Source organism: Bufo gargarizans, chromosome 9, assembly GCF_014858855.1.
Source record: "Bufo gargarizans isolate SCDJY-AF-19 chromosome 9, ASM1485885v1, whole genome shotgun sequence".
Lineage (NCBI taxonomy): Eukaryota > Metazoa > Chordata > Amphibia > Anura > Bufonidae > Bufo > Bufo gargarizans.
The window spans coordinates 308512-323943 of NC_058088.1; the positions used below are offsets into that span (position 1 = coordinate 308512).

The window sequence follows — 15432 nt, forward strand, 5'->3', positions numbered from 1 at the left end:
GGTGTGGTTGACATATATGTTGGATAGATATAAGAAACATGGATGAACAGATAAATAGAAAATGTTTGTAGAATTTTACAAGCCCACCCGCGCTCCCTGATTCACTGAAATCTTAAGTGTCATACAGAGGATTCGCTGCGAGGTTCACTGCCACGGTCTGCTGCAGTGACCGTAATAGGAAAAAGTTAGGGAGGTCTGATTTGAATACAAATCAGAATCGGAACCTGCGCTGATTCCAATCTGTGTCCGAGTATTAGCTCACAGTACGAGAGATAGGGGAAAAGAAAGTTTCACAATTTTCTAGTGAGAAAGACAAGAAAGGATGTATTCACAGTAGTTTTTTCTGGTGGTTACCTTATTTGACAGGTAATTTATCTGTCCGTGGAGTATAATTCTTTTCGGATCCGGTGGGTTGGTTTACAGGTCGCCTTCAAGTTCAACCTCTAGTGTGGGTGGTGCTCCGGCCGGCAGCAAATCACTCACACGAGGGAACCCTAGTTGGAGTCCGGGAGCTTGGCGTGTGACGTCACCGCACTTGAGAATGGAAGCCTTCAGGGGACAGATTCAATCCGACGCGTTTCTGAGCCTAAACGGGCTCCTTCTGACGAAGGAGCCCGTTTAGGCTCAGAAACGCGTCGGATTGAATCTGTCCCCTGAAGGCTTCCATACTCAAGTGCGGTGACGTCACACGCCAAGCTCCCGGACTCCAACTAGGGTTCCCTCGTGTGAGTGATTTGCTGCCGGCCGGAGCACCACCCACACTAGAGGTTGAACTTGAAGGCGACCTGTAAACCAACCCACCGGATCCGAAAAGAATTATACTCCACGGACAGATAAATTACCTGTCAAATAAGGTAACCACCAGAAAAACTACTGTGAATACATCCTTTCTTGTCTTTCTCACTAGAAAATTGTGAAACTTTCTTTTCCCCTATCTCTCGTACTGTGAGCTAATACTCGGACACAGATTGGAATCAGCGCAGGTTCCGATTCTGATTTGTATTCAAATCAGACCTCCCTAAGATAAATAGAAAAGATGAACCAATTTTTTTGCATTTGATTCTGGTCCGATTGGCTGACCAGCTCCCTGATTTGACTAGAGTCCCATTTCCTCAAAAACTTTCTTTCTTGGTCTTATTATATTCAGAATTGTTAGAAAACTTGTAGTCAAATTTCTGAACTTCAGAATCAATTTGCTCATCTCTAATAGATACATAGATAGATAGATAGATACATAGATATATCCTGCAGATAGATATTAGATGGATACAGAGGAGATATAATAATAGAGAGAGAGAGAGAAAGAGATAGATAGATAGATAGATAGATAGATAGATAGATAGATAGATAGATAGATAGATAGATAGATAGATAGAACATGTAAGAATCATATTACCTGCTACTTCTGGGTGCTTCAACATGATTAGGAAGCCATACCTCAAGGTAGACCCAACTGTTTCAGTACCAGCAAAGAAAATATTGACTGTGGTTTTCAACATTGTCTCATAGTTGAAGTGCGAATTTAAGTTTTTCTTTTCCTTCAAGGGAAGTGAATAAAAATGTATTATTGTCTATCATCTATAGTTACTGAAGAAACATAAGGGATAATGTATGAAAGGCTTTCTAGTTTAAAAGTGGAAAGTTTTAAGAACTGGCATGCCACATTTGTTAAATTTGTCGCAAAAAGACAGTCATCAGACTCGTCCAAAAATTACTTTCATTTTTACCCTCATAATAAATTGGCATCTGAAGCATTTTCAATAGTAAATCTGCTCTGGGTCTAGTTAATAAGACACTTACTTGCTCAACCTTTATTAGAAAGCAGTCAATGAAGTCACGTAGATTGTTTGGGTCAAGCGTTTCTTTATTCATTCGAAGTCTTTTGGCTACAAAAGCCCCAAGTTTCAGATAGTTTTTATAAATTTGTCTATGTGGACCTGGAATATGCTTCATGATTTTTGGAAAAACAAAGAGAAGCTGCAGAAAGAAAAAAAAAATAGAGGTTTTATTGGGCTCACTCTAAACCATTTTGGATGAAAATTCAAAATTTCATCTAACCTGCCCCCAAGTGGAGCTCATTAAGTGCCAGCTGTTGTTGATGAGATAAAGCAAAGTCAAAAATTCTTCATCTCTGTAGTCAAACCTCTCCCCAAAGACCAAAGAACAAATTATATTGGAGCCAGCCGAGCTGAAGCCAAAAGTTGGGTCCACAGGCTTCCCTGTTAAAAGATCAAAACTGATGAATACATTAAAAACATACTGTAGGTCTTAATATTCTGTTCTGATTTGTTTAGCAAATTTTACTTTTCGAAAGGTGCAATTTTATGTGAGTTCCATAAATTATCTTTAGAAAATAAATTTATTTGTTTTGAATAGTAAAACAATATGTATTAAAGGGGTCTTTCTAACACTAGAAATGGGAATTGGGGACATTGACCTTACCACATGGTACCAAGTGGGGATTAGAAATGTTGCACAATTGGTGGAGGGTAATTCAAAGAAATCCTTTGAATCAATCTGAGCAGCCTTCCGGATTCCACACAGGGAATTCTACAATTTCTTGAGAATACAACACTTTCTAAACCTACTTCTCCTCTCCCCTCCCAGACTCAACTCAGACATACTCAGATTGTTCCAGACCTCTTTGCTCTCTACTAAAACTACCAAAAACACTTATTAAAACTCCTCCTCTTCTAGCATGGGAAGCTGACTTACAGTTTGGGTCAAAACTCTGGCCTACCTAGCTACCACATTCAAATGTACATCACATTATGAAGCGGTTATAAGTACACTCCTCCGCTGGTATTTCACTCCACATAGATTAAGTAGAATTTACCCAGGTGTGTCTGTATGCTGTTGGAGAAAATGTGGACAAACAGGAACCCTACTGCATACTCTGTGGAGTTGTCCTAAACTAAAGACATACTGGCAGGAGATATTTGTATTGATATCTGAAATATGTGCTGATGAAATATTGCCATCCCCAGCCCTGCATTATTATTTCTACATCCACCAATTTGCACCATCAATAAGAACACTTATCGGCCATATAGCCCTTAGTGCCAAACTAGTGATCACTCTCCACTGGAAGGAGACAGACCCTCTGAAAGTAGATGAATTGTATCAAACTCTGAACACAACATATCGCTACGAGAAGATTTTACCGGATACTAGGAGAATGGTGGAAAGCACATGGGAGCTATGGACGAAACATCCCAGATATACACCTTGACTCTCATAAATAGATACTCACAAACAGACCGAACATTAACCCTTTCAGGACCTGGCCATTTTTCACCTTTCTGCCCAGGCCATTTTTAGCAAATCTGACATGTGTTACTTTACAGTATGTGATAATAACTTTAAAACGCTTTTACTTATCCGAGCTATTCTGATATTGTTTTCTCGTCACATATTGTACTTCATGACGGTGGTAAAATTGAGTAAAAAATATATTTTTTATTTACAAAAAAATACCAAATTTACCAAAAATTTCCAAATTTCCAAATTTAAATTTCTCTGCTTTTATAATAGATAGTAATACCTCCGAAAATAGTTATTAATTTACATTCACCATATGTCTACTTCATGTTTGCATAATTTTGAAAATCACAATAATTTTTTTTGTGACGTTAGAAGGCTTAGAAGTTTAGAAGCAAATCTTAAAATGTTTAAGAACATTTCCAAACCCCAATTTTTTCAGGACCAGTTCAGATATGAAGTCACCTTCTGGGGCTTACATATTAGTAAACACCATAAATCACCCCATTTTAGAAACTACACCCCTCAAGCTATTCAAAACAGATTTTACAAACTTTGCTAACCCCATGAGAATTAAATGAAAATGGAAATGAAATTTCAAAATTTCACTTTTTTTTGCAGATTTTAAATTGTAGTCTATTTTTTCTTCAACATATCAAGGGTTAGCAGCAAAAAAATCTTAAAAATCTATTGCCATGAATCTGGAGTTTACAGAAACACCTGTGCTGCATGTATGCTCAAAAAATGCTGTATGAGCGCAAGGAGAGTGGAAGGAGCACCATATGACTTTTGGAAAGCAGATTTAGCTGGAATGGTAATTGGGAGCTATGTCGCATATGAAGACACCCTGAGGTGTCCCTACAGTGGAAACCCCCAAAAAGTGACCCCATTCCAGAAACTAAACCCCTCAAGGAATATTTTTAAGATGTATAGTGAGCACTTTGACCCATTAGGCGTTTCACAGAATTAGGAAACGATTGACTGTGAAAATGAAAAATTCTTTTTTTTCCAGAAAAAGTTGCTTTACACCCATATTTTTCACATTCATAAAGGGCAACAGGACAAAATGCACCCCACATTTTGTTCCCCACTACCCCTTGAATACATCAACACCCCATATGCGCTAAAAAAAGGATGCTTGGGTGCATGGCAGGGTTCAAAAGGAAAGTAGATCCATTAGACTTTTGGAGGACAGATTTTGCAGTATTGGCTTTTGGGAGCAATGTCGCATACGAAGACACCCTGATCTACCCCTAGAGTGGAAACCCCCAAAAAGTGACCCCATTCTGGAAGGAATATTTCAAGATGTGTAGTGAAAACTTTGTCCTCAACAGTGATTCATGGCATTGGCTGTGAAAATAAAAAATTGCTATTTTTTTTCCAGAAAAATGAACTTTAGGCCCATATTTTTTACTTTCACAAGGGGGAAGTAACTGATTAAAGCAATACCCCATATATGCCTGTATACTGCTATATGAGCGTACCACAGGGGTCAGAAGGAAAGGAGCACCAAATGGCTTCTGGAAGGCAGATTTCACCAGAATAATTGACAGGCGCCATCTTGCAATTGAACACACCCTAAGGTACCACTAGAGGGGAAACCCCCCCAAAAGTTTATCCATTCCATAAACTACACCCCTCAAGGAATATTTCAAGGTGTGTAGTGAGCACTTTGACCCATCGGGCATTTCACAGAATTAGGAAACGCTTGGCTGTGAAAATGAAAAATTAAAATTTTTCCCCAGAAATAGTTGCTTTACACCCACATTTTTCACTTTCAAAAGACAAAGTACACCCCATATTTTGATCCCCATTTCCCCCCGAATATGCCAACACCCCATATGTGCTAAAAAAATTATGTATGGGCGCACAGTAGGCTACAGAGTGGAAGGAGCACCACATGGCATTAGGAGAGCGGATTTAGCTGGAATGGTAGCCCTACAGTGGAAACCCCCAGAAAGTGACCGCATTTTGGAAACTACACCCCCAAGGAATATTTCAAGGTGTGTAGTGAGCACTTAGACCCATCCGGCGTTTCATAGAATTAAGAAACGCTTGTCTGTGAAAATGAAAAATTTCAAAAGTTGCTTTACACCCACATATTTTCATTTTCACAAGGAGTAACAGGACAAAATGCGCCCCACATTTTGTACCCCATTTCCCCCTGAATACGCCAACACCCATATGTGCTCAAATAATGATCTATGGGTGCATGGCGGGGCTCTAGAGTCAAACAGCTAAATATGGATTTTGCTGAACTGAATTGGCTGAAATGTATTTTAGGTGCCATGTCGCATTAAATAAATTCCTGAGGTCCCCAGAAAAGAGCACCCCCGTACGAACATTTTAATGGTGGAAAGGGTACTTTTCAGTAAACAGGTGTCTCACAGAAGACAGAAATACTGGTGAAAGAATTTCAAAGCACACATTTGTAAAAGTGAAAAATCAGACCCCAATTTTTCACTTTCACAATGGGTTAAAAGAGAAAGTGCACCCCAGTGTATGTTCCCCATATTCTCCACCAATCACACATTGATAATAGTCTCTTTGTGCTCTCAGCCCAGCTGTTAAGGAGTTGATCAACTATCCTATTTAGCTGGGCTCTGGTTCCACCTCTTCGCCTGAGCTTTGAAGTTGTCTAGTCTCTAATAACCAGTGAAGGTAATCTCTTGTCTGAATACCCATAAACCGTATCTTGCCTGTCGATTCTGCTCCTTGCCGCCAGCCCCAACCCTGGAGCTGTGACCTGGACTATGTACATTCTCTGCCTGACCTGACCCTGGAATTGCTATTTGGAATATGCAAGTATAGCCTGCCCTAACTCTGGACTGTGTTCAGATTATGCTTTTTGCCTGAATTCTTGGTGCTTTGGCCACACTGGCCAACTACACCAAGACTATTCCAGGAGTTAGCAGCATGGTTGGTTCCCTATGGCAAATTCCAGATGCCTGTACAAGGGTTAAAGGGTGCATACCAAGGATCTGTAAGAACAACGCCCTTAGGTCTAGCCCAAAGTAAAACTGGTTAGTTGGCACAGTGGGTCCATACCGATTGACTGTTACAATGGGTTGATCTCAGTGGAGACCATCAAAGTTGGAAATGAACATTGGTCATGGAAACCTTCAAGTGCTATCACCCAGATGTTTCTATAAATTTCACCTTTCATTTCTAAACAGAGACCATGATCACTTTTTTATAGATGGTGGCATCAGGACGAGCCCATTCTGAGGACTGCCATGGTCCCCAAAGTTAGCACATCCTTCGGCAGTATATGTGCCAGAATAAAATTTACGGCAGCTCAGAACAGTTGGCCTATGCCCACTTCCCAACCTCGCCACCCACCTTCTCAGAAAGTGGTGAGGGCTGTTACAAGCGGCCTTAAAAAATTTGCACACGTGCACTTTTCTGGTGCAGGGAGATGATAAATCTCCCCCATTGAATAACTCCTTTAGCTAAGCCTCTGTTACACATTTGAGTACCTTCACTCTTTTTGAACTCAGCTATCAAATACTGGGCCTCTTCTTTTACTCTCTCCTCCAGACTTCTCTTTCCCATGCCAAAATTCTTCAAAGTGGAAATAGCAAAACGTCGAAGTTGCCTCCATCTTTCTCCTGTCCCGTAAACAATACCTAAACAGAGAGAGTTGGATATGCTAAGGTAGTAAAGGCAAAATTGATTTATTTTCCATACCTTCTATAGCGCCAACACATTCTGCAGCAGTGTAAGGGATTGTCATCATTCGCAACGGTCTCAGATGTACAAACTAGGGGCAGTTTCATATGAAACAAACTTACCTGTCAATACGTTTTTGGAGTGTAGGAAGGAGAAATACACAGCTGGACTGATTTCTTAGGGAGTCAACTTTTCTATCAATATGTTTTCGGAGTGTAAGAGAAAACCCCATAAAATACTTACGTACTTTGCAAAGATGCTGCTCTTGGTCACTTATGAACTAACAGGGGTTGTCCCATGAAAAATATTCTACAGTTTTCAAACCAGCACGTGGATCTGAATACTTTCGTATTCACATGTAATGAAAAAGTTATTATAAAAGTTATTTTAAAAAAACAAACGGACATTTAACATGCAACTCCAGCTGCCTGTGATTTTGCTTTTGTAATGAGAGGTACACTTTAAAGAGGCTCTGTCACCAACCCTATTAAACCAGACTTAGGCCTCTTTCCCATTGGCGTGTGCGCCCCGTGGTCATGCTGCGGCCCGCAAAATGCGGGCCGCAATGCACGGGCACAGTCCGTGGGGCAGCCACAGCGGATCGCGGACCCATTCACTTGAATGGGGCCGCGATCCGGCCGTACCGCAAAAAGATAGGACATGTTGTATCTTTTTGCGGAACGGAAGCATGGGACGAAACCCCACTGAAGCACTCCGTAGTGCTTCCGTAGGGTTCTGTTCCGTAGTTCCGTTCCGCACCATTACGCATCTCCGGATTTGCGGACCCATTGAAGTGAATGGGTCCGCATCCGTGATGCGGAATGCCCACGGAACGGCGCCCGTGTATTGCGTATCCGCAAATGCGGCCCGCAATACGGCAACGGGGCGCACACACCCGTGGGCCTTACTGATTTAAACTATAGGTTTCTTTTGTCTGTATGCCAAGACAGCTGCAGAGAAATATGCCTTTTTATTTATATGCAAATAAGCATGTTTGAGCACCAGAAGATGGGACTGAATCTTTTGAGCATTACTTTGTAACACCCCTGTGCTCTGCTCACGTCCCCTCCTCTTAAATTACACGGCTAGACATCAGCATACTCTGGGCAGAGTTGAGTCCTAGAATCTACATATCATATACTCTATAGCAGGCATCCTCAAACTGCGGCCCTCCAGCTGTTGCAAAACTACAACTCCCACAATGCCCTGCTGTAGGCTGATACCTGTAGGCTGTTCGGGCATGCTGGGAGTTGTAGTTTTGCAACAGCTGGAGGGCCGCAGTTTGAGGATGCCTGCTCTATAGCTTCACCACACTGAGATCTGCTCAGGAAGCTAATCTACACATTACTCCTTTATTTACCAGTACAATATATGATTGTAAAGACACCAGTAATGTGAACTATAGGTAATGCTATAGATTTACATAATCAATAAACAATAAAAGGCCTTACTATATTGAGTATTGTGGTGTTTTTTGTGCTCAGAAACTTAAAACCTATTACTATTTTTTTCACAGTCACAATATATGATTATAAAGAAAACAGTAATATTTATTAGCTTCTTAAACCTAAAAACATACCGTAATTCTAATTACACATATTTATTTACAGCCGCGTTTTAGACACCGGTCTTAATAAGCCCTTTCGCTGACATTGGATTGCCAAAGTTATGAAGAGGCGTCGGCTTCTACATAACTTCGGGGTATCCAAAGTCCATGTCATTCTAAACGTAATACAGCTTCCATTCTGTCTTAGGCTACTTTCACACTTGCGGCCCTATTATAGTCAATGGGGACAGAGCGGCAGTCCGGCAGCACGCCGAAACAGCGGAAGGACGGATACGACAGGGTGAACAACCTGTCAGATCCGTCCTGCCGCAAGTGTGAAAGTAGCCTTACACTTAGACCATTTTATACACCTAAACCAGGTGTAGAAAATTATGACTGAGACGGACCTGTCGGCCTGTCCCCTTCCCCACCCACGCCACACCCTTTTTTAGACCTGGCATGAGTGGGGAAGAAGTTGCAGTTTCTGCCGCAACATGGCATGCGACAGAGTCTGTGCCAGATATACGCCCGAAAAGTTGTAAATGACTCCCATAGACTTTTATTATGGGTTAAATGTGGAAGAAAAAAACCTGGAAGTTTTTCCCAGGATTCAAACCGGGGATCTCTACATGCAAAATCAAGCACTTAACACTAAGCTATAGGATTACCATATGGTAAAGACTGTTTTTTCTATGTTTGAAACCTAACACACATGAATCGCTTGTTTATTCAAGTTCTTGCGCTCTGTTTATATTGCTACGTTTTCTTTTCTTCAAGCGCGTTTTGAAACCTACAGGGTTTCTTATCAGTGGTCAAAAGTATAATGAGGACAAGGGACAAAGTCATTCTTTATATAAAGATACCATGATCTTTTAAAACCTGAACCAGACTGTATCGGGACGCTATTACCTGGACTGGACTATGAATTATCTGTTGTTCTATATGCATTATTCAGACACTGCGATTTATTTGCCCAAACTGAATCGGGCCAGGATTTTTATTTGAAACTTGGACCAAACTATAAATCATCAATTGTGCTTCCTAATATTATTACAACATTGTATTTTATATAGTATATATAGATACATCTTGTGACGGACGGAACCGTCACTGGGGCTGCTGGAGATGCCTGAGGGTCAGCCTCCTTCCTACAGACTATGGACCGAGAACTATGGAGACCCCCTCAGACCTTTTGGGGTTACAAGGAACTATGAACCCTGATTTATGTGAGTAATTTATATGCCACATATTTCCTATTGCCCATTAAAAAGGCATTGTGTGGATTCAGCAACACAAAAAGGGTTAACTCTGCACTGGGGCTCCCACTGATTGTGTTAGTGATGGGATTAAGATAGTTGATTATAATAGCAGCCGACTCCTATGATACACTCAGGAGATAATCCCATCACATGTGTCTCCTGTTCCCATTCATTCATTATGGAGGGGGTGAAGATATATGTTTGCATGTTCATTGTTGATTGTGTCAAAGACAATGCCAGTGTGTTTATTAATTGCGTCACAGACAATGCCAGTGTGTTTATTAATTGCATCACAGACAATGCCAGTGTGTTTGTTAATTGCGTCACAGACAATGCCATTGTGTTTGTTGAATAGGGTTAGTATTGTGTTTAAACTGTACAGGATTGGCCTCTATGTCATGTCCTCAGTATGTCATGTGTATATAAGTCAATGCTGTGTGTTCAGAAAAGAGTTCCTGTTTTACCCTTCATCGTGTTGAGGCTGGTGTTTGGGTAACTGATCGACACTGGGGATTGCTATACGCTGAAGATTTGCTATACTCCCCTGGCTATACTATTAGCTCTTGTAAGAGCTGTTCCTGGTTCCTGTGGTGGTTTTGGTGTAGAGCGGAGTGCTTGGAGTCCTCGGGAAGCACTAGGAGCATCTATCAACGGAGGTACCCGGTCGGGTTGCCAGGAGATCCGTTACACATCCATTTTTATTATCTGCTATAAAGGAAGCACAATTGATGATTTATAGTTCGGTCCAAGTTTTAAATAAAAATCCCGGCGCGCAGTGTCTGAATAATGCATATAGAAATATCGGCCCGATACAGTCCGGTTTAGGTTTTAAAAGATCATGGTATCTTTCTATAAAGAATAACTTTGTCCCTTTCCCCTCATTATACTTTTGACCACTGAAGAAGAAACCCTGTAGGTTTCGAAACACGTTTGGAGAGTAGAAAATGCAGCAATATACACAGAGCGCAAGAACTTAAATTAAGATTCGATTCGTGCAGTTACAGAGCACAGCCAGCGTCCCAAAGCCTTCAACCCGCATGCGCGCATAGAGCACCAGCGCGCGCACAGAGCGTGGGAACAAGCGGTCTGAGAAGCAGATGGACACATATGAGAAAGATCACGTATGTACTAACCGCTACTAGACATATCAACCAGCATATCGGGATTCTAGTAATCAGACAACATCGTATTTCACCCGATCTGAATGCATGATAGTTATGCTATCTAAGGAACTGAGCTACTAAGTAGAAACCATAAGACTACATAATTACAACTGCATGATATATATGGAATTGAGCTACTAAGTAGCAACTACAAGATTATATAATTACAACCACATGACATATAAAGTAGCCAAAACAAGATCGTGCTAAAATAACCAATAACGCTACTTTGAGCAACCTAACAACAATAGAATATCTTGCTGACTCTCTCAATATTGCTGTGGAACTTAAATATCTCAACACAGTGTGTGATCTCCACACTAGTAATAAACAGAGGGACTGTGACTATAAATTATTTTATGTTACTGATTATATGCACAATTTTTTATTACCTTAAGGATATTAAGTTTTTTTTTAATTAAATACATAGGGATTTTTGCGTTGTATGTATTGTATATTACTTCATGTACATTATATATTTTAAAAGGATTCAAAAAATAAAAGGAGATATATTTTTCATACAGAACCGGCCATTTATTAAATATTATATTAAAACAGCTAGGTGGTATGGCAGACTGAGCTACCTTCCGGGGAGCATCCACATCAACATGAAATTCGACTGCATGCCTATTTGCTGGGTAGTTGCCGAAGATCAGGAACCCATTAGTCAGTGCCAGATCCAGAGAGCTCCAGCCGACTGTTCTCTAACCGAATAGCCTGCCAAAGCTTATAACGTAAGTGTGAAAGAAGCCTAAGCCAGCCAAACGTGGCTACAAAGCTAGACAGATGTGTCTATCCCTGCACTAAATTTATAAGACAGCCTGAGCCCCTCTGGTTTGGGTCTAGACAGCTTTTCTGAGGGGGTACTGTATCAAGTGAGCTCATTTTGCATGTTGTCTCAGTCGATTAGGTATTTGTGTCAAATTTAGGCAGCATTTGCACCATACTTGGCAAATGGCTTTTTCAAAGGGTTGCTGAGACATTTTGTAGACAGGGTTTCATAGAGATGTCAGTGTGACATTTTGAACAAAAAGTCACAAGTCACAACAAAAAGGTGCACGTGCTCTCCAGTCTCTCTAGTCCCCAGTCAGAAAACTCTCTAATAAGTGAGGTTAGACTTTAGATTGGAAATCCCAAAGGTATTCTGTAACAAATGATGTGTGAAAGCAACAAATGCAACCCAATGATAGACACTCAATAAAAATGAGAGCAAAAAGTTCCATGTTAACCATTACACCTTAAATTTACACAATCCATAGGACTAGTAAATCTGCCCCGTATTCTTTACTGGAGCACAATGGTACGAAATAGCCATCACAATTAGGTGATGGACAAGAAATATCATGCAGTACATCAAATAAACCATACTGCGACCCAAATCAGGTCACTGATTAATATCCACATTATACTATAACGCAAGTTACAGTACAAGGCCCATGTAAGGGATCACACCATACAAAATTAACCTAGTTGTGACAGGATACTCCCAAAAATTCAGACAGCCCCCAGCTCAAGACCCTGACACACTTTTCGCCATCAGTTTTTTCAACGAGTATCTAGATAATGTAGCCATGCTACATCAGCTACTACTAGTTAGACGTAAGTGATTTTAGCAATGAAGCTGACATACTGTATATTGCACGTATACATATATCCACCAGTATAGATAACTTTTTGTAACAAGGTAAATAATTGGACTCACCATTTCCCTTGCTGTACATCTGAACTGCAGGAAATTCTCCTCTGCCACTAAACTCCTCAGCGTAGTCAATAAGGGCCTCCTTCAGCACCTGGTACCCGCACAGTACAATAGTTGGACGTGACCCCAGATAGAAAGTATACATAGGACCATATTTTTTGCTGAGCTATTGAATTGAATAGGAAAATAATTCTATGTAAAGTGCACTGACACCAAAACATACATCTTATAAGCTATCTATCTATCTATCTATCTATCTTGATATTATATTCACATAAGTCATCTGTCAAATCAAAGCAAGTACACAGAGAAGCTCCATCTATTGAATATGCTTTTCACACGTTAAATTTGATTTACAAGACCAGAAGTTGGAAATACAGTATCCCAAAAGACCTTCAAGAATTGGATAACTCACCTCAACCAAGGACTTAATGAGGTCATTCATCTTAACCTGGTGCATGTTCCCAATAAATGGAAGTGGAGTAGGCCCAGGGGGTAATTTCCCTCTCAATTGGTTTCTCCTTTGAGATAGAAATAGGAGGGCGACCAGAAAGATGAAAACAAGAATAAGGATTCCACTGAGGTCCATAGTGACTGGAGAAAGGCTGACAGAGTCTACAGCGATGACAATCTATACTCGGGCTCTAGGACAGTTAATGGCTGTCATATAAACTAAGAATTTCAACACTTGTTGAGCAAACATGTTTCACTGTTACAGATGTCACGAGGTCACTGTGCTTGGTACTGTGCCATCTTTGTACAGGGAATCCTTAAAGGAAACCTGTCATCAACTTTATGCTGCCCATACTACCAGCAGCATAAAGTAGAGACAAAGCGATATGTTGGGACCGCACTGCTTCAATGGTGCAAATAACATTATCCTCCGGTGCAGTTAACCCCGTAGTCAGACACAAGATACTGATACTCTCAGGCTAGATTTCCATCCAGCTTTTCATGGATTCCTCTGCAGAGCATCAACAATCACACAGTAGTGAAGTACCTTCAGTGCAATTAAATAAATAGGGTTTTTATTATACTTACAAACTGGTTAAAAATTGAAAGCATATCATAAAACAAGTCTCTTTCATATCCTTCGTATCGCAGCCTGACCCAGGTTTCGCACAAGACTTCGTCAGGGACGAAATCTGAATCTTCTCTGAGACGTACCTTTTTATTCCCAGACCCTCCCCTCATTACTGCTACAGGAAACCACATCATGCCCTAAAAAAACACCTAAAATCGCTCTTAAAATTACTCAAAATACACCCATATTTCCTATATATTACATCTTTTCACTCCTTAACAGCTTATACATTAAAACTGGCATACTTTAAGACAACACTCAAGTAGTTATGCAAATATGTAACATCCACATATATAAAATAATCACACTATATGGATATACACACTTTAAGGTATCTATCCCCTATTACATGTCAATACACTTATTTCACTACGGAGTTCCTTCTAATAACAAACCAGCCCACGCCATTCATTCATATTATGGTCACATGTTCATTTCAACCAATCAAGAATTCTCCCCACACGTAGTACTACTTTGAGTCATTTCCAGCCTATCATAGGCTACACTCATCCAAATTCACATTCAATGTCATCCCGTAATACACTTCAACCGGTAAGAAGACAAACAGTTATTTCCCCTGTTAGAAATGTAATCTTAGGGTGGCTCTACCTTCAAGTGGATGATACCGGTGCTCGTATCGTGACTAAATGCCCTCCCAGTCACTAGTAACTAAGTAAACTAAAATTCTTAGATAGGCACTCGGACATCTAGTGTACATGCAGCACACACAATTTTAATCACAATAACAAAACAACAATCTATAAAAACAATTAGTATATATTGAGAAAAGCTCTACCAGCAAACTACTGGAGCTCAGCCTGTCAGTAACCAACTGAAAAAGAGCAAATAATAATAATATAGGCTGGCTCACAATATTTTTGCATATAAATTTATTAATACACTTAATAAAACAAACACCAACTTAGTGTCGACATATCAGCATAAATACATTAAATAGGTATATAAAGTGCGGAGCTCACGCACAAAACCTAAGAAGCTGGAGTACTCCAAAATAAATAAGACCTTATGACTAGGGTGTAACTGCAAGAATCATTCAATTGTATCACTCAAATGTCCATAGAATTATATGCCGATTTACCAATTTGTTGGAACCATATGGTTCAGGGAATGTCCTTACTGCAAACTCCTACAACGAAAGCTCTGTTCTCAGGTGCCGTTCAACAGTAGTACTTACATCGCTTTCAATCAATGGCGCGCCACTTACTTTTTTCATCCGGAGCGAGCTTCCGACCTGTTCTCACAGCATCCCACGTGACCAGATAGATGGTATTCGCTGGTTGATGATGTAGGCGCTTGGAGTCGTTGGGTTAGCGGAAGCTGATGTAGCTGGGTTCATAGTTGTTTGAGCCCGTCGAATTAACGGAGGTTGTTAAAGCAGAGTTTGCTTAATACTGTTCGGCAAAATTAGATATATCCACATAAGTTTAGACCACCTTATCAGTGATCAGCAGATAAAATCTTTAGAAGGGGTATAGGACTTCTCCCAATACTTGAAAAGAGTTCTTTTCTTGCACATATAAAAAAACCGCACCAGTAGCCAGGTCTTTGTCCACACTAGACGCGTTTCGGAACTATGTTCCTTCCTCAGTAGGTGTGAAATGCTGAATGAAGACATGTTGGTTGTATCCTTTTATACCATTGTAGGTTTAGTAAAATAGGTGGTGTGGATTCCGGATCTCAGATTGATTTTTTTCACCTGTGGGGTCCTGATCCACTCTCAATCAATA

At 40.4% G+C, this 15432-nt stretch overlaps 1 protein-coding gene across 1 annotated transcript in view; it reads right to left on the reverse strand.

The window, feature by feature from the left end:
- LOC122946705 (cytochrome P450 2F2-like) overlaps positions 1–13243 on the reverse strand; it is a 37942-nt gene extending 24699 nt beyond the window's left edge. The window contains exons 1-6 of the mRNA XM_044306484.1: positions 13016–13243; positions 12604–12766; positions 6741–6890; positions 2059–2219; positions 1801–1977; positions 1397–1538 (exon numbers count right to left, since the gene is read on the reverse strand). Coding sequence (XP_044162419.1) covers positions 1397–1538; positions 1801–1977; positions 2059–2219; positions 6741–6890; positions 12604–12766; positions 13016–13189 — 967 coding nt within the window. The 5' untranslated portion in view covers positions 13190–13243. The remainder of the gene's footprint in view (positions 1–1396; positions 1539–1800; positions 1978–2058; positions 2220–6740; positions 6891–12603; positions 12767–13015) is intronic.
- Between the last annotated feature and the right edge of the window lie 2189 nt (positions 13244–15432).